Here is a 26,006-nt window from a genome sequence, read left to right as displayed (position 1 = left end):
CGTCAGGAGTTCAGAAGTTTTATCAGCAGTTTATTTCCCGACGAAAGCACTTCGGGCCACGAAGCTCTTTGTCGAGGGAGCTACTCGGCTGGCAGATGACATCCAAAGCATCCAGCGATCACAGTGGGGCACCACGATGGCAAGGAGACGTTAACTACCTCGCCTGGTATACAGGAGGTCGTTGGTTTGATCCCGACCCTGACGCCTGCTGTATATTTGGAGTTTGCGGTGTCTCTCTCATCATCATCACGGTGGCTAGGAGATGTTAACTACCTCGCTTGGTATACAGGAGGTCGTGGGTTCGATCCCGACCCTGACACCTGGCTGTATATTTGGAGTTTGCGGTGTCTCTCTCATCTCTCCCCGTGGTCGCGTGGATTTTTCTCGGGATTCCTCCAGTTTTTTCCCCTCCACATTTAGAATCAACATCACGTTATTTGGCTCCTGTTCTAAATGTCCACGCGATGATGATGATGATGATAAGCCCGTTTCGCTGACCTGTAATTTGTCATGGCCAGGTCGCTTGTAAAAAACAAAGCAGCTAACATAGCTCAGCGGGCCTTACCTGGTAATACAAATTCAATATAATTTTATTGTTATTTTTTCTATCTACTTGACTTTACCGAAAGAACCATGGCATGTCAATATCTGCAGTTTACAATAGTTTGAACTGCTCTTGTCACGCAGCTACGATGCATGTTGCAGCATGCTGCCCGCCGTAGCCAGCGCCGCCGTAACAAAGCCGCTTCCGCCCTGGATTTTCGCCGCTGGGGAGAGAGTTCGTCGCGCCGACGCGCGCGGCGCTCCCATCGTCGTTGTCGTCGTTGTTGCTGTTATCATGCCCTCCCCCTCCCCTCCCTCCCCTGCCGTTGCCGCCTTGTGTATTTTTGCAGTGAAGGAGTTTTTGGCCAAAGCCAAGGAAGACTTCCTGAAGAAATGGGAAAACCCCCAACAGGTGGGAGGAGCGGCACGTGCGCGCGTGTGCGCGCGTGTGCGCGCGTGTGCGCGCGTGTGCGCGCGTGTGCGCGCGTGTGCGCGTGTGTGCGCGTGTGTGTGTCTTTTGTCTTTGTGTATGGGGAGCGGTAGTGTAGTGGTTAGCGTGCTGCGCTATGAACCTAGCGACCCGGGTTCGATTCCCGCTCGCGGCCAACACCAGTGACGATTATCTGAACCGGTCCTGGGCCTCCCATAGGTCGACTCAGCCTTAAATGAGTACCTGGTGCGGTGTGTAAACATCGCCACTGGGGAGACAAAGGCGGTCGGGCGTGGTGCTGGCCACCCACCCCCTCGTGTGCCGTGTCGGCCTTCATAGGTGCTCGCTAACAGCACTTGCCCCTACAGTCTGTTAAGGCTACACGGGGGATCTTTGTCTTTGCCTGTGAGCGCTTGTAAGCGTGCATGCGTCTGTGCGTGCCTCAAACGAGTACGAGTAAACATCAGCGCATGGGGTGGTGCTGGCCGTCCCCCACCCACCCCCCCCCACTCTCGTGCGCCGTGCCGGCCTTGATCGGGCGCTCGCTTACAACAGCGCTCGCCCCCAACGGTCGACTGAAGTCTTTGCCGGGGGTGTCCGCTGTCTTCGGCGCACGCAGAACACATCGTGCCTGGACGACTTTGAGCGGATGAAGACGCTGGGAACGGGCTCGTTCGGGCGAGTCATGCTCGTCAAGCACAAGGCGACGGACCGATACTTCGCCATGAAGATCCTCGACAAGCAGAAGGTGCCCGCAGTGCTGTCGATAGCTCAACGAAGTGGTGGGGAGCTGTGAGCTTCTGAAACAGAAGCTCACAGCTCAGTGGTGGCCAGAGGTCGCAACCGGGTACCCGATACCCGTACCCTACCCGATACCCGGCTACCCGTACCCGGCTGGGTACGGGTACCCGTTTGGGACCCTGGTGCGGCCGGGTACGGGTACGGGTAGGCCGTGAGTCACCGGTGAGTAACCGTTTGTCACTCATTTCGGGTAGGGTACGGGTATGGGTAGCGTACGAGTACCCATACCCGGCCGGGATACGGTACGGGTACGGGTACTCGTTTGCTTCCCTGCTGCGGCCGGGTACGGGTAAGGAATCAAAACCCGTTTGCGACCTCTGGTGGTGGCATACCTGATAAAATAAACGTCGCTTTTTCGTCGTCGTTGCAATTGATTGAATCGCTTACTTTGCACTCCTATCGCCTTTTCGTATTGTATGTTGTTGTAACTTTCTGACCCGCCCCTACTGGACATATAAAGAGCTTTACAGCTCATCGGATTCCACCGGTATAAAACAAAAAAATTCCAATTCTGCACTGAATCCCATAAATGTCGCCCCACTCCAGTTTTTGGCGCGTCCACCTTCGGTACCCCCCCCCCCCTCCCAAGAACGTGCGAAGATACCTGGCAAACGACGGGAACTTTGTCTCTTTGCAGGTGGTGAAGTTAAAACAGGTGGAGCACACACTCAACGAGAAGCGGATCCTCCAGGCCATTAGCTTCCCCTTCCTCGTCAGCCTCGAGTACAGCTTCAAGGTAGCGCGTCCCGTCCCGTGCCGTCCTTTCCTCGTCCCGTCCCTCACCTAGTCCTGGTTGACTCGGCTTCAAATGATGACGACCTGCTACGCTGCGTAAGCATCGTCACTTGGGAGACAAAGTTGCGGTCGGGTGCGTAGCGCTGGTCACACCACCCACATCGTGTGCCTTTGCCGGCCTTCTTAGGTGCCGCTCGTTAACAGCTCTTACCCCAACAGTCTGTTAAAGGCTATACGGGGGATGTTTGTCTTTTTGGGGGGGGGAGCGGACTAGTGCTGCACTGAGAAACCTGCCACCTGAGTTCGATTCCAGCTCACCGTCAATACCGCCGATGACGATCATCTGGACTGGTGCTGGGCCTCACCTAGGTTGACTCAGCCTCAATTAAGTGCCTGCTATGCTGCGGAAACATCGGCAAACATCGGCGCTGGGCAGACAAAGTCCGCGTGGGGGAGTGGTGCTGGCCACACCACCTCCGTCGTGCGTCGCTCCGGCCTTGATTGGTGCTCGTTAACAGCACTTGCCCCCAGGAGACCGTCGAGGCTATACGGGGGGATCTTTGTTCTTTGTCTTGTGCAGGACAACTCTAACCTGTACATGGTGCTGGAGTACGTGCCCGGGGGAGAGATGTTCTCCCACCTGCGGAGGATCGGACGCTTCAGGTAACCACCGTGCGTGCGGTGGCTCGGCCTTTCGAATCAGAACCTTTGTTTAGACTGGGGGAGGAGGGGGGAGGGAGGAAGACGAAGGAGGGGGTAGGAGGAGGGGGGGAGGAGGAGGGGGGAGGAGGAGGGGGGAAGAGGAGGAGGGAGGGGGAGGAATCCGATGAGATATAAAGCTCTTTTTACACGCTTTTATTTAACTCACTCTGTTGTTGTTGTATCCCCAAATCGTGTAACTCAATTTTAACCCACTTGCCAATGTGCTATCGACTGCAAACTTGGTATACTTATGTCATACTGATGACAATACTATATTCTATCATTAAAAATAAAATATATATTTTTAAACAATCTTTTTTATATGTTATGTTTCGGCTTCGGTCTAATTGTCCACGCTCAACTGACGTTGGCTGTAAATCACCACGGCCCCCTTACGTTATGGCAAGCTTCGGGGCCACTTCCTGGAGTCGTGGAGTTTTGCCATTACGAGTACGGTACATTTCATTAAAGCATGTTTAAAAAAAAAAGTCTTTTTAAATATTACTTATTGAACAGATGGTCAGCTAAATTATACAACGGCAACCAAATACAACAATACAACAGTAGTGCAAAATAGAGAAACGGTAAAGCAATTCACTATAACTAAATAGATAGATAAAACATGTATTTAAAATCTTGGGCAAGGCAGCAAAAACGACAACAACAAAAACTGTCCCAGACCACACCAACAAGAGAACACCGCACACGGCATCAACAGCAGTCGTCCCTTCCATAAAATGGCCACATTCACGTGAAACTACCGATGCTGCATGGCTAAGGACCAAAGTTGCAGCGATGTGGCCGCCGTGTCCTACACAAATCTTCTGCTTCAGGATAGTTCTTTGGAAGGAAGATTTATGATGTTTGAGGGAGGAAACAAAACCAAGGTTGCTCCAAAACGTTTGGTTTTATGAGTCACGACGAAGCCGAGTTCGGCAGCGGCGGCGGCGGCGCAGCAGGCGAGCGGGTCGAGGCGAGTTTTAATATGGGCGGTCTCTCTGGCTTTATAGGATTCACACAAAACCCTCCTATGACCACCCCCGATCGGACAGAATCAGAATTATCAGAATATACAACTCGCTACTTTAGCTCAAGGAAGTTGCTTATATCGCAGAGGTCGCAAACGGGTTTTGATTCCTTACCCGTACCCGGCCGCACCAGGGTCGCAAACGGGTATCCGTACCCAGCCGGGTACGGGTAGGGTACGGGTATAGGGTACCTGATTGCGACCTCTGGGATGAAGCCATGTTGCAGGCGCGGGTGGGTTGATTCTAGGAACTTGAATTGTGAGAAGAAACAAGACGTTGGGAAATGAGTGACAAACAGTTACTCACCAGTGACTCACGGCCTACACGTACCCGTACCCGGCCGCACCAGGGTCGCAAACGGGTACCCGTACCCGGCCGGGTATCGGGTAGGGTACGGGTATCGGGTACCCGGTTGCGACCTCTGTTATATCATCATCATGATCACGTGGGAATTTATACCAGCAGCCAAAAACTCTAAACGCCGTGACGTTCATTCTAAATGTGGAGGGAGAAAAAACCGGAGGAGCCGGAGGAAAGATTCATGCCACCACGCGGAGGGACACACCGCAAACTCCATATATACAGATTGTCAGGGTCGGGATCGAACCCACACCTTTCTGTATACCAGGCGAGGTAGATAACATCTCGCCACAATGGCGACTCGGGAGACAAAAGCGGCCGGACGTGGTATTGGCCACACCACCACCCTCTCGTGCGCCATGCCGGCCTTCATAAGAGTACTCGCTTCAAGTTCAAAGTTCATTTATTAGGTATAGCTCTGTGAGCCATTCGGCTCTTGAATCGGGTGCAACCGCAACAAACAAAAAACAAAAACATGAACAAGAAAACATCTTAAAGTGACTATGTGTAAACAGAAAATCCAGAAAAGACAGCAAAATATTGCAGAAAAATTCACCGTACACCAACCCTGTGCAAATATCCCAGTGGGATGCAAGTTAAACAACAACAACAACCACAAGACAACTTAGATTAAGGCCATCAGTCTAACTCTGTACTACAACAAACAAACATGGCCAAACCAAAAAACTTTTCGAGTATCACCAAAATAAAGCCATGAAAGCAATGAAACAGTGATCATAGGAACTGTGACCGAATTTTCACAATAAACGACGTAAACAACATGTACTACCAAACTCTGCAGCCCCACTATTCAGGCTTTATGAGGGGGAGACTTGTCACGGGGAGGTGGGGAGCGATCGTCCACAATGCGCCATGAACCCGGTCACAGACGATGACAGTGGCGAATATTTTAACTGGTCCTAGGCCTTCCCCTCGGTCGACTCACGCTTACATGTGTACCCGGTGCACAGAGGTCGCAAACGGGTTTTGATTCCTTACCTGTACCCGTACCCGTCCGCACCAGGGTCGCAAATGGGTACCCGTACCCTACCCGATACCCGTCAACCCGGACCCGGCCGGGTATCGGGTAAGGTACGGGTACGGGTCCCCGATTGCGACCTCTGGGATGAAGCCATGTTGCAGGCGCGGGTGGGTTAATTCTAGGAACTTGAATTGTGAGAAGAGACAAGACGTTGGGAAATGAGTGACAAACGGTTACTCACCAGTGACTCACGGCCTACCCGTACCCGTACCCGGCCGCACCGGGTACGGGTAGCCGGGTATCGGGTAGGGTATCGGGTACCTGGTTACGACCTCTGCCGGTGCAGTGTGTTAACATCAGCGCTGGGGAGGCAAAGTTTGCCTCGGCGTGGTGCTGGCCACTCACACCGCTCGTGTGCCGCAGTTGCCGGCCTTCACCGGTGTTCGCTCTGACCTTGTGTCTCTCTGCCTGGGCGTGTGCAGCGAGCCGCACTCGCGGTTCTACGCGGCTCAGATCGTGCTGGCGTTCGAGTACCTGCACTCACTCGACCTCATCTACCGAGACCTCAAGCCAGAGAACCTTCTCATCGACCAGCAGGGGTACATCCAGGTCCGTTTTTGTCTCTCCGCAGTAACACACACGCACGCAACACGCCAATTCCTCACACTCTTGCAAATGAGGGTTCATCCCGGTCTCTTGAGTTCTCACCCGGTTAAACAGAATTATCCAGAAAGGTGAGTGCAGGTGTGGAAAAAACAAGTAGCAGGAGTAATAATTAAAAGCAATAAGCAGTGCCTGGACTTTCTCTCCCGTCGCGATTGAGATGATGGACCTGGAGACGAGAGCTTAGACGCTGCGATGCCACTGGAGGCAAGAGCTTAGGTGCCGTGACGTCTGCGCACGCAGCACGCTACGCCACGTGGCCCGCTTGCCAGCGCGTACATAAGTTGTATTGTATGTTATATGCCCCCCCCCGGAAAATAATAACAGTCGAAGAGGACAACCCTGGTTTTAAACAAGCGCTCTCATCGCGTGCCAAGGTTGGGGGGGTGGGGGTGGGGGGGGTGGCCGCCCCCCTGCCACGCGCCAGAGCTGAGCGTTGGGCCGTCTCTCACATCTGTTTGAGACGTAAGTAGGCTTCCGCGACCAATATTATTCGTAATAAAGTTGTTGTTTTTTTGGGTTAGATCGCATAAGTATCAATGTGTCGTTAAACCCGCCACCACCACCCGACATAGCCAATTAAGTAAGGGTTTATTCGGTAAACCTAAGAGTATGAATCCTTGCAGTCACAAAAGCTTCAAATCTAGAATTAAGTAAGGGTTGTCAAGTAAACAAAACATACCAATTAGTTCGGCACTCAGCGGTGTGTTGGAGAGCAAATTCCCAACATTTACAATTTTAGTACCGTGACATTTCGCTGGTCATTAACATCCGGCATCATCGGGTTATTTTTCCAGAATCGTGGGCTAAAGTAGCAACCAATTGGCACGTTTTATTTACGTGACAAACCTTACCAACCTTCTTGGTTCTTTCGGTAAAGTCACGTAGAAGGGAAATAATAAAATAATAAAAATAAAACATTATAAAATACAATTCTCACGACGCTTGCGTTGTGGCCGAAGCGTCCTGAGAATTGTATTATATTATGTGTTATTTTTATTATTTTATTATTTCCCTTCTACGTGACTTTACCGAAAGAACCAAGAAGATGAATCCCTGCAGTCACGAAAGCTTTAAATCGAAATTTAAACCTTACCAATTTGGCTGTGTCAGGTGGCGGCGGCTTAACGACACACATTGATACGTTACGTCTCTCCCGTCGCCATTATTGTCCGCGCAGGTCACCGACTTCGGCTTTGCCAAGCGCGTCAAGGGGAGGACCTGGACCCTGTGCGGGACCCCGGAGTACCTGGCGCCGGAGATCATCCTCAGTAAAGTAGGTGTTGTGATCGCCACGTGCCCCACCAACCCCCCCCACCCTTTCCCCCATCTTCACCGTCCACACACATTATGAATACCGTCAATAGTACTCGGTAAGTCCTCCGCTTAACGCGTGGTGTTTTCAGGAGGACTTTCCGTACGTTTGTGTGTTGAACTTCTTTCGCACCGTACGTGGCCAACCGGCACCGGCGAGACAAAGGATTTTCCGGGCATGGTTCTGGCCACACCGCCGCCCACAGTCAACCGTAACCGGTGCTTCCGCTTACAGCATTTACCCTACCGAGGCTGTGAGTTGGTGTCCCCGCCAGCAGCTCGGCATAAATTCTATTGAGAGGGCAGGAGGCCGTAGTAGTAGTAGCGTCGTCGCGTTTTAAAAGAGAAGCGTAGCGACACGACCACGCTCGACAATAGCCGGCGCCAAACTGTGCCACACGCCCCTCCCGCCGCATGGCCTTGTGGAAGCACTCGGTACCGATGAAGTTTTTTCCTTTCCTTCCCGGTTCCGTTCCGATGACGTACGTGAACGGGAGAGGGTTCAAAAGTCAACGTGTGGTTTGTTGTGGGCGGGGGTGGGTGGGTGGGTTGGTGTCTCTTTGTTTCACTAAACTCAGCCTCACATGATTACTTAGTGCGGTGCGTGGTAAACATCGCCACTGGGGAGACAAAGGCGGCCGGGCGTGGTGCTGGCCAAGCCCCGCCCCCTCTCGTGTGCCGCGCCTGCCTTCGACAGTTTGTCAACGCTACACAGGGGATCGTCGTCTTTTTGTCTCTCCGGTGTGGTGTTTTTTTTTGGCTACGCGCGCGACAGGGCTACAACAAAGCCGTGGACTGGTGGGCGCTGGGCGTGCTGGTGTACGAGATGGCGGCGGGGTACCCCCCTTTCTTCGCCGACCAGCCCATTCAGATCTACGAGAAAATCGTCTCCGGGAAGGTTCGTTCGGGCGCACGCGAGGCGAAGTTGGGTGGGGGGGGGGGTACCTGCACATTCGAGTTGCTGTGTGTAAGTGACGCTGTGTTGCCGCTGTGTGTAAGTGACGCTGTGTTGCTGCTGTGTGTAAGTGACGCTGTGTTGTCGCTGTGTGTAAGTGCCGCTGTGTTGTCGCTGTGTGTAAGTGAGGCTGTGTTGTCGCTGTGTGTAAGTGACGCTGTGTTGCCGCTGTGTGTAAGTGACGCTGTGTTGCTGCTGTGTGTAAGTGACGCTGTGTTGTCGCTGTGTGTAAGTGCCGCTGTGTTGTCGCTGTGTGTAAGTGAGGCTGTGTGTAAGTGACGCTGTGTTGTCGCTGTGTGTAAGTGCCGCTGTGTTGCTGCTGTGTGTAAGTGAGGCTGTGTGTAAGTGACGCTGTGTTGTCGCTGTGTGTAAGTGACGCTGTGTTGCTGCTGTGTGTCAGTGACGCTGTGTTGCTGCTGTGTGTAAGTGAGGCTGTGTGTAAGTGAGGCTGTGTTGCGGCTGTGTGTAAGTGACGCTGTGTTGCTGCTGTGTGTCAGTGACGCTGTGTTGCTGCTGTGTGTAAGTGATGCTGTGTGTAAGTGACGCTGTGTTGCGGCTGTGTGTAAGTGAGGCTGTGTGTAAGTGAGGCTGTGTTGCGGCTGTGTGTAAGTGACGCTGTGTTGCTGCTGTGTGTCAGTGACGCTGTGTTGCTGCTGTGTGTAAGTGATGCTGTGTGTAAGTGACGCTGTGTTGCTGCTGTGTGTAAGTGAGGCTGTGTGTAAGTGAGGCTGTGTTGCGGCTGTGTGTAAGTGACGCTGTGTTGCTGCTGTGTGTCAGTGACGCTGTGTTGCTGCTGTGTGTAAGTGAGGCTGTGTGTAAGTGACGCTGTGTTGCGGCTGTGTGTAAGTGACGCTGTGTTGCTGCTGTGTGTCAGTGACGCTGTGTTGCTGCTGTGTGTAAGTGATGCTGTGTTGCGGCTGTGTGTAAGTGACGCTGTGTTGCTGCTGTGTGTAAGTGACGCTGTGTTGCTGCTGTGTGTAAGTGAGGCTGTGTTGCTGCTGTGTGTAAGTGACGCTGTGTTGCTGCTGTGTGTAAGTGATGCTGTGTTGCTGCTGTGTGTAAGTGACGCTGTGTTGCTGCTGTGTGTAAGTGAGGCTGTGTTGCTGCTGTGTGTAAGTGAGGCTGTGTTGCTGCTGTGTGTAAGTGAGGCTGTGTTGCGGCTGTGTGTCAGTGACGCTGTGTTGCTGCTGTGTGTAAGTGACGCTGTGTTGCGGCTGTGTGTCAGTGACGCTGTGTTGCGGCTGTGTGTAAGTGACGCTGTGTTGCTGCTGTGTGTAAGTGACGCTGTGTTGCTGCTGTGTGTAAGTGAGGCTGTGTTGCTGCTGTGTGTAAGTGAGGCTGTGTTGCGGCTGTGTGTCAGTGACGCTGTGTTGCGGCTGTGTGTCAGTGACGCTGTGTTGCGGCTGTGTGTAAGTGACGCTGTGTTGCTGCTGTGTGTAAGTGAGGCTGTGTTGCGGCTGTGTGTCAGTGACGCTGTGTTGCGGCTGTGTGTAAGTGAGGCTGTGTGTAAGTGACGCTGTGTTGCGGCTGTGTGTCAGTGACGCTGTGTTGCGGCTGTGTGTAAGTGAGGCTGTGTTGCTGCTGTGTGTCAGTGACGCTGTGTTGCGGCTGTGTGTAAGTGAGGCTGTGTGTAAGTGACGCTGTGTTGCGGCTGTGTGTCAGTGACGCTGTGTTGCGGCTGTGTGTAAGTGAGGCTGTGTTGCTGCTGTGTGTCAGTGACGCTGTGTTGCGGCTGTGTGTAAGTGAGGCTGTGTGTAAGTGACGCTGTGTTGCCGCTGTGTGTAAGTGAGGCTGTGTTGCTGCTGTGTGTAAGTGAGGCTGTGTGTAAGTGACGCTGTGTTGCGGCTGTGTGTAAGTGACGCTGTGTTGCCGCTGTGTGTAAGTGAGGCTGTGTGTAAGTGACGCTGTGTTGCCGCTGTGTGTCAGTGACGCTGTGTTGCTGCTGTGTGTAAGTGACGCTGTGTTGCCGCTGTGTGTAAGTGACGCTGTGTTGCGGCTGTGTGTCAGTGACGCTGTGTTGCTGCTGTGTGTAAGTGACGCTGTGTTGCGGCTGTGTGTAAGTGAGGCTGTGTTGCTGCTGTGTGTAAGTGACGCTGTGTTGCGGCTGTGTGTAAGTGACGCTGTGTTGCTGCTGTGTGTAAGTGACGCTGTGTTGCGGCTGTGTGTAAGTGAGGCTGTGTTGCGGCTGTGTGTCAGTGACGCTGTGTTGCGGCTGTGTGTCAGTGACGCTGTGTTGCTGCTGTGTGTAAGTGAGGCTGTGTTGCTGCTGTGTGTCAGTGACGCTGTGTTGCGGCTGTGTGTAAGTGACGCTGTGTTGCTGCTGTGTGTCAGTGACGCTGTGTTGCGGCTGTGTGTAAGTGACGCTGTGTTGCTGCTGTGTGTAAGTGACGCTGTGTTGCGGCTGTGTGTAAGTGAGGCTGTGTTGCGGCTGTGTGTCAGTGACGCTGTGTTGCGGCTGTGTGTCAGTGACGCTGTGTTGCTGCTGTGTGTAAGTGACGCTGTGTTGCGGCTGTGTGTAAGTGAGGCTGTGTGTAAGTGACGCTGTGTTGCGGCTGTGTGTAAGTGACGCTGTGTTGCTGCTGTGTGTAAGTGAGGCTGTGTGTAAGTGACGCTGTGTTGCGGCTGTGTGTAAGTGAGGCTGTGTTGCTGCTGTGTGTAAGTGAGGCTGTGTTGCTGCTGTGTGTAAGTGAGGCTGTGTGTAAGTGACGCTGTGTTGCTGCTGTGTGTAAGTGACGCTGTGTTGCGGCTGTGTGTAAGTGAGGCTGTGTGTAAGTGACGCTGTGTTGCGGCTGTGTGTCAGTGACGCTGTGTTGCTGCTGTGTGTAAGTGAGGCTGTGTGTAAGTGACGCTGTGTTGCTGCTGTGTGTAAGTGAGGCTGTGTGTAAGTGACGCTGTGTTGCGGCTGTGTGTCAGTGACGCTGTGTTGCTGCTGTGTGTAAGTGAGGCTGTGTGTAAGTGAGGCTGTGTTGCTGCTGTGTGTAAGTGAGGCTGTGTGTAAGTGACGCTGTGTTGCGGCTGTGTGTCAGTGACGCTGTGTTGCTGCTGTGTGTAAGTGAGGCTGTGTGTAAGTGACGCTGTGTTGCGGCTGTGTGTAAGTGAGGCTGTGTGTAAGTGACGCTGTGTTGCGGCTGTGTGTCAGTGACGCTGTGTTGCTGCTGTGTGTAAGTGCGGCTGTGTGTAAGTGACGCTGTGTTGCTGCTGTGTGTAAGTGACGCTGTGTTGCGGCTGTGTGTAAGTGCGGCTGTGTGTCAGTGACGCTGTGTTGCTGCTGTGTGTAAGTGCGGCTGTGTGTCAGTGACGCTGTGTTGCTGCTGTGTGTAAGTGCGGCTGTGTGTAAGTGAGGCTGTGTTGCTGCTGTGTGTCAGTGACGCTGTGTTGCTGCTGTGTGTAAGTGAGGCTGTGTTGCGGCTGTGTGTAAGTGAGGCTGTGTTGCTGCTGTGTGTAAGTGAGGCTGTGTTGCTGCTGTGTGTAAGTGAGGCTGTGTGTAAGTGACGCTGTGTTGCTGCTGTGTGTAAGTGCGGCTGTGTGTCAGTGACGCTGTGTTGCTGCTGTGTGTAAGTGCGGCTGTGTGTCAGTGACGCTGTGTTGCTGCTGTGTGTAAGTGCGGCTGTGTGTAAGTGAGGCTGTGTTGCTGCTGTGTGTCAGTGACGCTGTGTTGCTGCTGTGTGTAAGTGAGGCTGTGTTGCGGCTGTGTGTAAGTGAGGCTGTGTTGCTGCTGTGTGTAAGTGAGGCTGTGTTGCTGCTGTGTGTAAGTGAGGCTGTGTGTAAGTGACGCTGTGTTGCTGCTGTGTGTAAGTGACGCTGTGTTGCGGCTGTGTGTAAGTGAGGCTGTGTGTAAGTGACGCTGTGTTGCGGCTGTGTGTCAGTGACGCTGTGTTGCTGCTGTGTGTAAGTGAGGCTGTGTGTAAGTGACGCTGTGTTGCGGCTGTGTGTAAGTGAGGCTGTGTTGCTGCTGTGTGTAAGTGAGGCTGTGTGTAAGTGACGCTGTGTTGCGGCTGTGTGTCAGTGACGCTGTGTTGCTGCTGTGTGTAAGTGACGCTGTGTTGCCGCTGTGTGTAAGTGACGCTGTGTTGCGGCTGTGTGTAAGTGACGCTGTGTTGCTGCTGTGTGTAAGTGACGCTGTGTTGCGGCTGTGTGTAAGTGACGCTGTGTTGCCGCTGTGTGTAAGTGAGGCTGTGTGTAAGTGACGCTGTGTTGCCGCTGTGTGTCAGTGACGCTGTGTTGCTGCTGTGTGTAAGTGACGCTGTGTTGCGGCTGTGTGTAAGTGACGCTGTGTTGCCGCTGTGTGTAAGTGAGGCTGTGTGTAAGTGACGCTGTGTTGCCGCTGTGTGTAAGTGACGCTGTGTTGCTGCTGTGTGTAAGTGACGCTGTGTTGCGGCTGTGTGTAAGTGACGCTGTGTTGCCGCTGTGTGTAAGTGAGGCTGTGTGTAAGTGACGCTGTGTTGCCGCTGTGTGTAAGTGACGCTGTGTTGCCGCTGTGTGTAAGTGACGCTGTGTTGCTGCTGTGTGTAAGTGACGCTGTGTTGCGGCTGTGTGTCAGTGACGCTGTGTTGCTGCTGTGTGTAAGTGACGCTGTGTTGCGGCTGTGTGTAAGTGACGCTGTGTTGCGGCTGTGTGTCAGTGACGCTGTGTTGCCGCTGTGTGTAAGTGACGCTGTGTTGCCGCTGTGTGTAAGTGACGCTGTGTTGCCGCTGTGTGTCAGTGACGCTGTGTTGCGGCTGTGTGTAAGTGACGCTGTGTTGCCGCTGTGTGTAAGTGACGCTGTGTTGCTGCTGTGTGTAAGTGACGCTGTGTTGCTGCTGTGTGTAAGTGACGCTGTGTTGCCGCTGTGTGTAAGTGAGGCTGTGTGTAAGTGACGCTGTGTTGCTGCTGTGTGTAAGTGAGGCTGTGTGTAAGTGACGCTGTGTTGCTGCTGTGTGTAAGTGAGGCTGTGTGTAAGTGACGCTATGTTGCCGCTGTGTGTAAGTGAGGCTGTGTGTAAGTGACGCTGTGTTGCTGCTGTGTGTAAGTGAGGCTGTGTGTAAGTGACGCTGTGTTGCTGCTGTGTGTAAGTGACGCTGTGTTGCGGCTGTGTGTAAGTGACGCTGTGTTGCCGCTGTGTGTAAGTGACGCTGTGTTGCTGCTGTGTGTAAGTGACGCTGTGTTGCCGCTGTGTGTAAGTGACGCTGTGTTGCTGCTGTGTGTAAGTGACGCTGTGTTGCCGCTGTGTGTAAGTGACGCTGTGTTGCCGCTGTGTGTAAGTGAGGCTGTGTTGCTGCTGTGTGTAAGTGACGCTGTGTTGCCGCTGTGTGTAAGTGACGCTGTGTTGCTGCTGTGTGTAAGTGACGCTGTGTTGCCGCTGTGTGTAAGTGACGCTGTGTTGCTGCTGTGTGTAAGTGACGCTGTGTTGCCGCTGTGTGTAAGTGACGCTGTGTTGCGGCTGTGTGTAAGTGACGCTGTGTTGCTGCTGTGTGTAAGTGACGCTGTGTTACCGCTGTGTGTAAGTGACGCTGTGTTGCCGCTGTGTGTAAGTGACGCTGTGTTGCGGCTGTGTGTAAGTGACGCTGTGTTGCTGCTGTGTGTAAGTGACGCTGTGTTGCGGCTGTGTGTAAGTGACGCTGTGTTGCGGCTGTGTGTAAGTGACGCTGTGTTACCGCTGTGTGTAAGTGAGGCTGTGTTGCTGCTGTGTGTAAGTGACGCTGTGTTGCGGCTGTGTGTAAGTGACGCTGTGTTGCGGCTGTGTGTAAGTGACGCTGTGTTACCGCTGTGTGTAAGTGACGCTGTGTTGCCGCTGTGTGTAAGTGACGCTGTGTTACCGCTGTGTGTAAGTGACGCTGTGTTGCGGCTGTGTGTAAGTGACGCTGTGTTACCGCTGTGTGTAAGTGACGCTGTGTTGCCGCTGTGTGTAAGTGACGCTGTGTTGCGGCTGTGTGTAAGTGACGCTGTGTTGCGGCTGTGTGTAAGTGACGCTGTGTTGCGGCTGTGTGTAAGTGACGCTGTGTTGCCGCTGTGTGTAAGTGACGCTGTGTTGCGGCTGTGTGTAAGTGACGCTGTGTTACCGCTGTGTGTAAGTGACGCTGTGTTACCGCTGTGTGTAAGTGACGCTGTGTTGCTGCTGTGTGTCAGTGATGCTGTGTTGCCGCTGTGTGTAAGTGACGCTGTGTTGCCGCTGTGTGTAAGTGACGCTGTGTTGCCGCTGTGTGTAAGTGACGTTGTGTTGCCGCTGTGTGTAAGTGACGTTGTGTTGCCGCTGTGTGTAAGTGACGTTGTGTTGCCGCTGTGTGTAAGTGACGCTGTGTTGCCGCTGTGTGTAAGTGACGCTGTGTTGCCGCTGTGTGTAAGTGACGTTGTGTTGCCGCTGTGTGTAAGTGACGTTGTGTTGCCGCTGTGTGTAAGTGACGCTGTGTTGCCGCTGTGTGTAAGTGACGTTGTGTTGCCGCTGTGTGTAAGTGACGCTGTGTTGCCGCTGTGTGTAAGTGACGCTGTGTTGCCGCTGTGTGTAAGTGACGCTGTGTTGCCGCTGTGTGTAAGTGAGGCTGTGTGTAAGTGACGCTGTGTTGCCGCTGTGTGTAAGTGAGGCTGTGTGTAAGTGACGCTGTGTTGCCGCTGTGTGTAAGTGAGGCTGTGTGTAAGTGACGCTGTGTTGCTGCTGTGTGTAAGTGACGCTGTGTTACCGCTGTGTGTAAGTGACGCTGTGTTGCCGCTGTGTGTAAGTGACGTTGTGTTGCCGCTGTGTGTAAGTGACGCTGTGTTGCCGCTGTGTGTAAGTGACGCTGTGTGTAAGTGACGCTGTGTTGCTGCTGTGTGTAAGTGAGGCTGTGTGTAAGTGACGCTGTGTTGCGGCTGTGTGTAAGTGACGCTGTGTTGCCGCTGTGTGTAAGTGACGCTGTGTGTAAGTGACGCTGTGTTGCCGCTGTGTGTAAGTGACGCTGTGTGTAAGTGACGCTGTGTTGCTGCTGTGTGTAAGTGAGGCTGTGTGTAAGTGACGCTGTGTTGCGGCTGTGTGTAAGTGAGGCTGTGTGTAAGTGACGCTGTGTTGCGGCTGTGTGTAAGTGACGCTGTGTTGCGGCTGTGTGTAAGTGAGGCTGTGTGTAAGTGACGCTGTGTTGCGGCTGTGTGTAAGTGAGGCTGTGTGTAAGTGACGCTGTGTTGCGGCTGTGTGTAAGTGAGGCTGTGTGTAAGTGACGCTGTGTTGCGGCTGTGTGTAAGTGACGCTGTGTTGCTGCTGTGTGTAAGTGAGGCTGTGTGTAAGTGACGCTGTGTTGCCGCTGTGTGTAAGTGACGCTGTGTTGCCGCTGTGTGTAAGTGACGCTGTGTTGCGGCTGTGTGTAAGTGACGCTGTGTTGCGGCTGTGTGTAAGTGAGGCTGTGTTACCGCTGTGTGTAAGTGAGGCTGTGTTGCTGCTGTGTGTAAGTGAGGCTGTGTTACCGCTGTGTGTAAGTGACGCTGTGTTGCGGCTGTGTGTAAGTGAGGCTGTGTTGCTGCTGTGTGTAAGTGACGCTGTGTTGCCGCTGTGTGTAAGTGACGCTGTGTTGCCGCTGTGTGTAAGTGACGCTGTGTTGCCGCTGTGTGTAAGTGAGGCTGTGTGTAAGTGACGCTGTGTTGCGGCTGTGTGTAAGTGACGCTGTGTTGCCGCTGTGTGTAAGTGAGGCTGTGTTGCCGCTGTGTGTAAGTGACGCTGTGTTACCGCTGTGTGTAAGTGAGGCTGTGTTGCCGCTGTGTGTAAGTGAGGCTGTGTTGCTGCTGTGTGTAAGTGAGGCTGTGTTGCCGCTGTGTGTCAGTGACGCTGTGTGTAAGTGACGCTGTGTTACCGCTGTGTGTAAGTGACGCTGTGTTGCGGCTGTGTGTAAGTGACGCTGTGTTACCGCTGTGTGTCAGTGACGCTGTGTTGCCGCTGTGTGTCAGTGACGCTGTGTTGCCGCTGTGTGTAAGTGACGCTGTGTTGCTGCTGTGTGTAAGTGACGCTGTGTTACCGCTGTGTGTAAGTGACGCTGTGTTACCGCTGTGTGTAAGTGACGCTGTGTGTAAGTGACGCTGTGTTGCTGCTGTGTGTAAGTGACGCTGTGTTGCCGCTGTGTGTAAGTGAGGCTGTGTTGCCGCTGTGTGTAAGTGACGCTGTGTTGCTGCTGTGTGTAAGTGACGCTGTGTTGCTGCTGTGTGTAAGTGACGCTGTGTTACCGCTGTGTGTAAGTGACGCTGTGTTACCGCTGTGTGTAAGTGACGCTGTGTTGCTGCTGTGTGTAAGTGACGCTGTGTTGCCGCTGTGTGTAAGTGACGCTGTGTTGCCGCTGTGTGTAAGTGACGCTGTGTTGCCGCTGTGTGTAAGTGACGCTGTGTTGCCGCTGTGTGTAAGTGACGCTGTGTTGCCGCTGTGTGTAAGTGACGCTGTGTTGCTGCTGTGTGTAAGTGACGCTGTGTTGCCGCTGTGTGTAAGTGACGCTGTGTTGCGGCTGTGTGTAAGTGACGCTGTGTTGCCGCTGTGTGTAAGTGACGCTGTGTTGCGGCTGTGTGTAAGTGACGCTGTGTTGCGGCTGTGTGTAAGTGAGGCTGTGTTACCGCTGTGTGTAAGTGACGCTGTGTTGCCGCTGTGTGTCAGTGAGGCTGTGTTGCTGCTGTGTGTAAGTGACGCTGTGTTGCGGCTGTGTGTAAGTGAGGCTGTGTTACCGCTGTGTGTAAGTGACGCTGTGTTGCCGCTGTGTGTAAGTGAGGCTGTGTTACCGCTGTGTGTAAGTGACGCTGTGTTGCCGCTGTGTGTAAGTGAGGCTGTGTTACCGCTGTGTGTAAGTGACGCTGTGTTGCCGCTGTGTGTAAGTGACGCTGTGTTGCCGCTGTGTGTAAGTGACGCTGTGTTGCGGCTGTGTGTAAGTGAGGCTGTGTTGCGGCTGTGTGTAAGTGAGGCTGTGTTGCTGCTGTGTGTAAGTGACGCTGTGTTGCCGCTGTGTGTAAGTGACGCTGTGTTGCGGCTGTGTGTAAGTGAGGCTGTGTGTAAGTGAGGCTGTGTTGCGGCTGTGTGTAAGTGAGGCTGTGTGTAAGTGAGGCTGTGTTGCGGCTGTGTGTAAGTGACGCTGTGTTGCCGCTGTGTGTAAGTGACGCTGTGTTGCGGCTGTGTGTAAGTGAGGCTGTGTGTAAGTGAGGCTGTGTTGCGGCTGTGTGTCAGTGAGGCTGTGTTGCCGCTGTGTGTAAGTGAGGCTGTGTGTAAGTGAGGCTGTGTTGCGGCTGTGTGTAAGTGACGCTGTGTTGCCGCTGTGTGTAAGTGACGCTGTGTTGCGGCTGTGTGTAAGTGAGGCTGTGTGTAAGTGACGCTGTGTTGTTGCTGTGTGTAAGTGACGCTGTGTTGCTGCTGTGTGTAAGTGAGGCTGTGTTGCTGCTGTGTGTAAGTGAGGCTGTGTTGCGGCTGTGTGTAAGTGACGCTGTGTTGCGGCTGTGTGTAAGTGACGCTGTGTTGCGGCTGTGTGTAAGTGACGCTGTGTTGCTGCTGTGTGTAAGTGAGGCTGTGTTGCTGCTGTGTGTAAGTGACGCTGTGTTGCTGCTGTGTGTAAGTGAGGCTGTGTTGCGGCTGTGTGTAAGTGACGCTGTGTTGCGGCTGTGTGTAAGTGACGCTGTGTTGCGGCTGTGTGTAAGTGACGCTGTGTTGCGGCTGTGTGTAAGTGAGGCTGTGTTGCTGCTGTGTGTAAGTGAGGCTGTGTTGCGGCTGTGTGTAAGTGACGCTGTGTTGCGGCTGTGTGTAAGTGACGCTGTGTTGCGGCTGTGTGTAAGTGACGCTGTGTTGCGGCTGTGTGTAAGTGAGGCTGTGTTGCTGCTGTGTGTAAGTGACGCTGTGTTGCGGCTGTGTGTAAGTGACGCTGTGTTGCGGCTGTGTGTAAGTGACGCTGTGTTGCGGCTGTGTGTAAGTGACGCTGTGTTGCTGCTGTGTGTAAGTGAGGCTGTGTTGCGGCTGTGTGTAAGTGACGCTGTGTTGCGGCTGTGTGTAAGTGACGCTGTGTTGCGGCTGTGTGTAAGTGACGCTGTGTTGCGGCTGTGTGTAAGTGACGCTGTGTTGCGGCTGTGTGTAAGTGAGGCTGTGTTGCTGCTGTGTGTAAGTGAGGCTGTGTTGCGGCTGTGTGTAAGTGACGCTGTGTTGCGGCTGTGTGTAAGTGACGCTGTGTTGCGGCTGTGTGTAAGTGACGCTGTGTTACCGCTGTGTGTAAGTGAGGCTGTGTTGCTGCTGTGTGTAAGTGACGCTGTGTTGCGGCTGTGTGTAAGTGAGGCTGTGTTGCTGCTGTGTGTAAGTGACGCTGTGTTGCGGCTGTGTGTAAGTGAGGCTGTGTGTAAGTGACGCTGTGTTGCCGCTGTGTGTAAGTGACGCTGTGTTGCGGCTGTGTGTAAGTGAGGCTGTGTGTAAGTGACGCTGTGTTGCCGCTGTGTGTCAGTGACGCTGTGTTGCGGCTGTGTGTAAGTGACGCTGTGTGTAAGTGACGCTGTGTGTAAGTGAGGCTGTGTGTAAGTGACGCTGTGTTGCCGCTGTGTGTCAGTGACGCTGTGTTGCGGCTGTGTGTAAGTGACGCTGTGTGTAAGTGAGGCTGTGTGTAAGTGAGGCTGTGTTGCTGCTGTGTGTAAGTGACGCTGTGTTGCCGCTGTGTTGCAGTGACGCTGTGTTGCCGCTGTGTGTAAGTGAGGCTGTGTTGCTGCTGTGTTGCAGTGAGGATGATGGTGGTGGTGGCTACGACGGCGGTGTTACTGCTATGTGTCAGTGAGGCTGTGTTGCTGCTGTGTTACAGTGATGCTTTCTTGCTTCTGTGTTGCATTGGGGCAGTGTTGCTGCTCTTGTTGCAGTGATGCTGTGTTGCCGCTGTGTTGCAGTGAGGCTGTGTTTCCGCTGTGTAGAGACAAAGGCGGCCGGGCGTGGTGCTGGCCACCCACCCCCTCGTTAACCGTGCCGGCCTTCATCGGTGCTACTCACTTAAGAGCACTTGCCCCAAATGTCTGTCAAGGCTGAATGGGGGGTATCTTTGTCTTGTCTCTGTGATTGATGGAAACCGTGAGTGCACGGTGAAAATAATCCGTCGGAAGGCTAGATCGACTGCTCACTTGCTGTGTACTGCCTGCTACAAAGACAAAGATCTCCCAAGTATAGCCTCAACAGACTTTGTTTGGTAAGTGCTGTGAGCGAGTAGCTGCTATGTAGGCCGGCACGGCACACAAGAGGAGGGTGGGTGGCCAGCACCATGCCCGGCCGCCTTCTTTTCCCCCTTAGCGATTTTTACAAACTGCACCAGGTACTCACATTTGAGGCTGAGTGGACTTAGGATGAGGGCCAAGACTGGTTCAAATATTCGCCACTGTTATTGCACTTGGAGCAGGAATCGAACTCGGGTCGCCGGGTTTGTAGAGCAGCGCGCTAACCTCTTGCAGCCCCCCCCTGCACGCCAAGCAACCTCTGAGCCCCCAGCAGGTGGCAGCCTTATCCACACAATGACCCCCCTGTGATCCACGACTCTCAGAGCACTGGGTTGCCTTGCGCCGTCCCGCCTCCGAACGGAAAAAGCTGAATCAGAATCACAATATTTATTTACACTCGAGGAATCCGATGAGCTGTAAAGTTATTTTTCACAGTAGGGGCGGGGAAAAAAGTTACAACAATAAACGGTACAAAAAACACGACAGTCGTACAAGAAAGTTAATTAAATCACCAAAACATAACCAAATAAAACTAAACCATCCCCATCCTACCAGGCAAAGCCCACTGAGGTTATTAACGTATTTTTCAGAAGCGCCCTGGCCACAAATGATAGCTCAATAAAGTGGCCCATCATTTGGACATTTATAGCAGCAAAATAATCTCAATGCATGTTTCTAAATGTGGAGGGAAAAACCGGAGGACCCGGAGAAAAAAGCGACTGGCTTGCGCTGCTTGTAAATTACCGGCATGGTGTAAAGGAGGTCTCATAGTGAAAATGCTTACCCCGAGCTCTCAATACTCTGATAGTGCGCTGTCTTTGAGTTGTACGCCTTTTGGCATCATCTGGTCCAACACCAATGGAGACTAGGCTCTAAGAAAAGCTGTCTCGGGTGTGGACCAATCAACTTCAAGGACAGTGCATTTCATCATTATCAGAGTTGTTTCTTTTTGTTTGCATTTTGACTGCTTGTGTTGTGGTTATTGCAAACATGATCCCTTGTATAAAGGTGTCAGTTTTTGTACCAGTTGAAAGGGTAAAAACCTATTACTTTATTTTGTCACTGGTGAAGGAGGTCTCATAGTGATAGTGTTGTTAACATCTTAACACCTGTTTTGTTGCCAGAAAAAAGGGGTGAAAAACCCTATTATCATATTTTGGTACTGGCAAAGGAGATCCCATGATGATAGTGTAGCAGTTAGCGCGCTACGCGACGAACCCGGCGACCCGAGTTCGATTTCCGCTCACGGGCACCAACGCCAGTGACCATTATGTGAACCGGTCCTGGGCCTCCCCTAGGTCGACTCAACCTCAAATGAGTACCTGGAGCGGTGTGTAAACATTGCCACTGGGGAGCCACAGGCGGCCTGCGTGGTGCTGGATATCCACCCTCTCGTGCGCCGTGCCAGCCTTCGTAGGTGCTGCTACTCGCTGTCTGTCAAGGCTACACAGGGGATCTTTATCTTTGTGCCCGCTCGCAGGTGAGATTCCCCTCACACTTCAGCTCAGACCTGAAGGACGTGCTGAGGAACCTGCTCCAGGTGGACCTCACCAAGCGCTTCGGAAACCTCAAGAACGGCGTCAACGACATCAAGGGGCACAAGTGGTTCTCCACCACCGACTGGATCGCCATCTACCAGCGCAAGGTGTCGTTTTCGTCGTCGTCCCCGTACCCCCGTCTCGCTGGCCACTCGGTCGGCCAACACCAGGCTAAGGCCCAGGCTCGGAGCCACTCGCGCAACCGATACAACCGAGTTGCGACAATTGGCCTCTCTGAGTAATAACAATGTGGGTGCCGTGGTGGCGAGATGTTGACTACCTGGCCTGGTATGCAGGAGGTCGTGGGTTCGATCCTGATATTGGTACGCCCGCTGTATATTTGGAGCTTAAGTGTTTTCGCTCTCCCCGTCGTAGCGTGGATTTTGCTCCGGGTCCTCCGGTTTTTCCCTCCACTTTTAGAATCAACATCACGTGTTTCGAGAGTATTTGACTGCGTTAAATTAATAAGCCACTTGAACCTTATGGCGGTACCCCGGGGTACCATAGTATTAGTATTGGGTGGCGAGGGGTAGCGAGCATTATTTTAGCTACGTGTAATCCCACTCTTGAGTCATTTTTAAGTAAATTTTCGAAACTTGGGAAAATGTCCACCGTGACCGCCGCTTGCTTTTCGATTGACGTCACGTCGCCGTTGTACCGTGATAAATTCCACGACGGCGAGCCCCCACCGCGCGACCCAGGGAGTGACCCCCCCCCCCTCCCGCGGTGTTGTGTGCGGCCCTTCTTTGCGACCAGGTGGAGGCCCCCTTCATCCCCAAGTGCAAGGGCCCCGGCGACGCCAGCAACTTCGACGACTACGAGGAGGAGGAGATCCGCATCTCCTCCACCGAGAAGTGCGCCAAAGAGTTTGCCGACTTCTAACGGGAGGGGCGGTGGGGGGGCGGTGGTGTTGATGGAGGAAGCGGGGGTGGGCCGGAGGCCGAGCCGGGAAACTCCGGGCCTCGTCCGAGACGCCATCCAACGCCGGCGGCCCCTCCGGACTGCGCCGGGGGAGGCGGACGCGCCGCACCAGAACTTGTTCGGGTCGTGCCGGAAACCGCAGGGCCGTGCCGAGCCCCACCCTAAGCCATGCCGGGCCGTAATTGGGCGCCGCGAGCTGTTGCCCATGTCGCTCGCCGCCGTGGCGTGGCGGAGCGGGCGCCCCCCAGACCCACCCCGGTAGCGGTGCAAGGAGCATTGAGTGCGAGCGGCTGGATTCTTAGGACGGCGTCGTCCTTGTGTGCGCGCGTGCGTGCGCGCGTGTGTGTTTTCCCTACCCCCCCCCCTGCCCGCCCGTCCGTCGTCTGCCCCTTGGACACAGCATCACTTCTTTGTAGTCAGCCAAGTGAAGCATTTTTTTTATTGGAAACACTTTGCGCGCGGGAGGAGACGAACGTTAACGGTGACTGCGCGTGCGCGCGCGGCGCGAAATAAACGCAGTACATTTGCAAAGACTGTAATCCTGTTTGCAAGCACAGGGTTAGCATAGCCCCCCCCCCCACCTCCTTTCTGCATTCGGTAGGAAAGCGAGCATCTGACCTTCGACCTTCAGCCTGTGACCTCCTGACCCTTACACGCGCGCGCTCGTCAACTCGGCCCGGCGCGTCGTCGGCAGTTTAGTCGAGAGAGAAGAGCATCATTTTAAAAACTTGTGACAGTTGTCAATTTTTGTTGTCGTTTATTTCCCTTTGCAAGGTCGTCCGTCGGTTCGACACCGAACCGTTAGACCTTCACTGCCCGAATGTCGTTTTTATTTTATTTTTTCCCGAGAGGCCGTTGCCGATGGGCCGCGCTGTTCGACGTTGCGAGCATCGCGGGGAACGACCAGAGCATTCGTCGCATCGCAGGGGATGCGCGGTGACTCCCCTTGCCGAATTGGGGCCCGCGTACCGCGGCATCGCATGGGGAGCGTTGTCGATGACGTCGTTGTCGATGGCGTCGTTGTCGATGACGTCGTTGTCGACGTCGTTGTCGATGACGTCCACGTCGTTGATGTAATCGTCGCCGTCGTCGTTAACAAAGAGCAGAGTCTGCGCGGGATGTCGAAGTCGACAAAAAGCCGAGACGGTGAAAAGTTCCTGATGCTCGCTCGGCAAGGTTTTTGAGGAGGGTGGGTTGGGGTGGGGGGGGGGCGGGTGGGGGTGGAGGGGGAGCACAGGTTATTAGCCCTTTCCTGTTCCGAGACGTCTGCAAGTTGCAGGGTGCGGGTGACCCGTTCACCGCTGAATCTCGGGAAAGCGCAAGCAGTTCAGCATGAATTTTATTTCGAGAAGCGCAGCAGCGCCGTTTTTAAAGACACGAGTCACCGCAGGGAACCGTAGCGTCACAACCGTCGCACTATACGATAGCCACACGGCTCCTCCCGCGTGGCCTTGTGGGAGCCTCGGTACCGATAAAGTTACTTTTATTAGTTTTTCTTCCGGTTACGTTCGGAAGAAAACACAGTGACGACGTACGTCATCGGAACGGGAAAGGGTTGACGTGCACAGCCATTTCTCTGAGGTGCTCCTGGCAAAAATGTTAAACGACAAGTAATCCCCACGAGACAACAGTGTTTCTGCGCTACATAGGATTCCTAGGATCGAACACATTCACGCTCCGCGCTTTAATCGCCCGACGTGGGATGCGGACCGCACGCCACTTGCAAAAAAAAATGAAGGTGTCTGGAGTTCCTGTTTTTAACGGTTCTGCCAACATCGGAAGGCGCGGATTTCCCTCCCCGCTTGATGGGGAACGCTTTTTTGGCAGCTCGGCCACTCAAGTATCTGATGGGCCACTTATTTTTCGGGGTGGGGGGAGGGGGGCAAAAATGTAATTTTCAAGGGTAAAAGTGCAGATGTTGTTGAGGCTCGTCTCGTGTGCTCACTGAAGTCCTTGAGGGTAGCCACGTGGATCATTCCACTGCGTGGTGGGGGCGTTGATTTGTCCTGCCCTCCCCACCACCGCGCCCCCCCCTCCCACCCGCCCCCCTCTCGCACCATTCCCATCTAGTCCCCCGCCGTATCTGACTTTATTTCCCTTCCCACTGAACAACCGAGCTGCGCCGTTGCCAATGTTGAGCGAGCCCGGCGGCGCGGCTGAAGGCGGCTGCCTGGTTTTTCCACTGCATCAGCCGAGCCGAGCCGGTGCTTTGCGATGGACGAGTCGAGACGCGCGATGGCGGCGCGGCGAGCGAACCGCGTGTCCGTCACGTCGCACGCGACGGACGAGTCGAGATGCGCGACGGTGATGCAGCCAACCGATGTCGCACGCAACAAACCGCCTGCGTTATTCGCCCCCCGCCGCCGCCGCTGCTGCTGCTGGTCCTCTCTTGGACTCGGATCCAGATTCAGATGTTCTTCTTTGCGAGGACCAGCAAGTCGCGGGTTTGGTGGTTCCGGCTCGGCACGGCAAATATAGGCAGTGGAAGGCCGTGTCTCCCCACTCCCCCCCCCCTCCCCAGTACCATAATGGCCCGGTCCTGGCTCTCGGCTCGGATGTGCCAGTGAGAAAAAGGGGTAGTTGGGTGTCTGAGCCTTTGTTGGCAGAGGCGCAAGATGGCTTAGTTTTGTACACGAGCATTACGGCGGAGGCGGCGGTGGTGCCCCGGATCATTACGGGCAACGGCAAGATCCGTGAAAAGAGAGAGGCCGACGGCGTTTTGTTTTACTGCCTAAACGAAGTTGACACCGTTCGATCCGTCGAACGATTTTTGGGAATTCCAGTTTGGCGCATCCCAAGTTTTAAGCAAGGGCAAAGCCTGCAGCAGGTTTAAGTTAAATGAGACCACTCGTTGGCGTTGGTCAAACTTGGCCGCAGCATTCTGCTGCTGCTGCTGACGATAATGAGAATCGGTTGAAGTCAAAAACCAGCCACAGGGTTTTGTTTTTCAAACAAAACCAGTCCTGGGATGCGCTGAACCACGAAAGTGCCCTGTTGCGGTTGATTGATTAAAAATGTTAATCAACAAACTTAACCCGTTGTTCTGTTTGAATTAGTTTTGTACAGTTAATTTTATTTCGTAGAATATTTTCAATTTGTTTTACTTATTAATTTGTTTTTTTTTATGTTATCACGTCATACGGCCAAGCTCCTGCCAGAAGCGAGAAGAATACTGCCGGAAGGAGAAGAAGACGAAAAATAAAAACACAAAACTCTGCCCCATGATCGGGGGGGGGGAAGGGCCCTTTTGCTGGAGAAGATACTTCTTCCCGGGAGAGAACTTAAGCCGCAGGGAAGATGCATCGGCGTTGGAATCGTTGGGCGGGAGAGTGTTTTAACCGATTTTAACGGTGCAGTGATATGACAAAAAAAAATAATACCAAATGCGACTATAAATTACCCCTCTGAACTTACCGATGTGCTTTTGGCTCTCTTTTTGTAAACTTATCTCGGGGTAAAGAGCGATGGGAGAGTGGACCGTTAAAGAGTCTTGTTCTGAAGTTCAACATACATACATGAAGTACTACATAAATACATGAAGTTTAACATACATGACGTTCAACATACATACGTACTTGAAGTTCAACATATGTATATGCATTTGAACATAGATACATGAAGCTCAATATACATGAAGTTCCACATACGTATATGAATTTCAGCATAGATACACGAAGTTCAACATACATATGTACTTTAATTTCAACATACATACGTACATAAAGTCGTGACCATATTTGTCAACCCCTTATCCAACATACCCCTTATCAGAGCCCTATGATGTGTGTTGTGTATAGTGTAGTGTATAGTATTGTAGAGTAGAATCCCTCTTAACGACCACCGCTGTTCATGACCAATCGCTTAACGACGGGCCTCCATAGAGCACAATGTGTAGTGT

General features: G+C 53.3%; 1 protein-coding gene across 8 annotated transcripts in view; it reads left to right on the top strand.

Annotated features, from left to right (window-relative positions):
- Positions 1–25,521, top strand: part of LOC133359043 (cAMP-dependent protein kinase catalytic subunit alpha-like) — a 125,579-nt gene extending 100,058 nt beyond the window's left edge. For all 8 annotated transcript variants that reach the window (XM_061577419.1, XM_061577417.1, XM_061577415.1 and 5 more), the window contains 9 exons: positions 894–955; positions 1,593–1,721; positions 2,412–2,510; positions 3,090–3,172; positions 6,064–6,190; positions 7,425–7,520; positions 8,334–8,456; positions 21,130–21,294; positions 21,944–25,521. In XM_061577419.1, coding sequence (XP_061433403.1) covers positions 894–955; positions 1,593–1,721; positions 2,412–2,510; positions 3,090–3,172; positions 6,064–6,190; positions 7,425–7,520; positions 8,334–8,456; positions 21,130–21,294; positions 21,944–22,069 — 1,010 coding nt within the window. In that variant the 3' untranslated portion in view covers positions 22,070–25,521. The remainder of the gene's footprint in view (positions 1–893; positions 956–1,592; positions 1,722–2,411; positions 2,511–3,089; positions 3,173–6,063; positions 6,191–7,424; positions 7,521–8,333; positions 8,457–21,129; positions 21,295–21,943) is intronic.
- Positions 25,522–26,006: the final 485 nt, after the last annotated feature.

The sequence above is a fragment of the Lethenteron reissneri genome, chromosome 64, assembly GCF_015708825.2.
Source record: "Lethenteron reissneri isolate LAM-NWPU_2019-01 chromosome 64, ASM1570882v1, whole genome shotgun sequence".
NCBI lineage: Eukaryota > Metazoa > Chordata > Hyperoartia > Petromyzontiformes > Petromyzontidae > Lethenteron > Lethenteron reissneri.
Note: the sequence above shows the minus strand (reverse complement) of the source record. Positions and strands in the feature narration are given on the sequence as shown.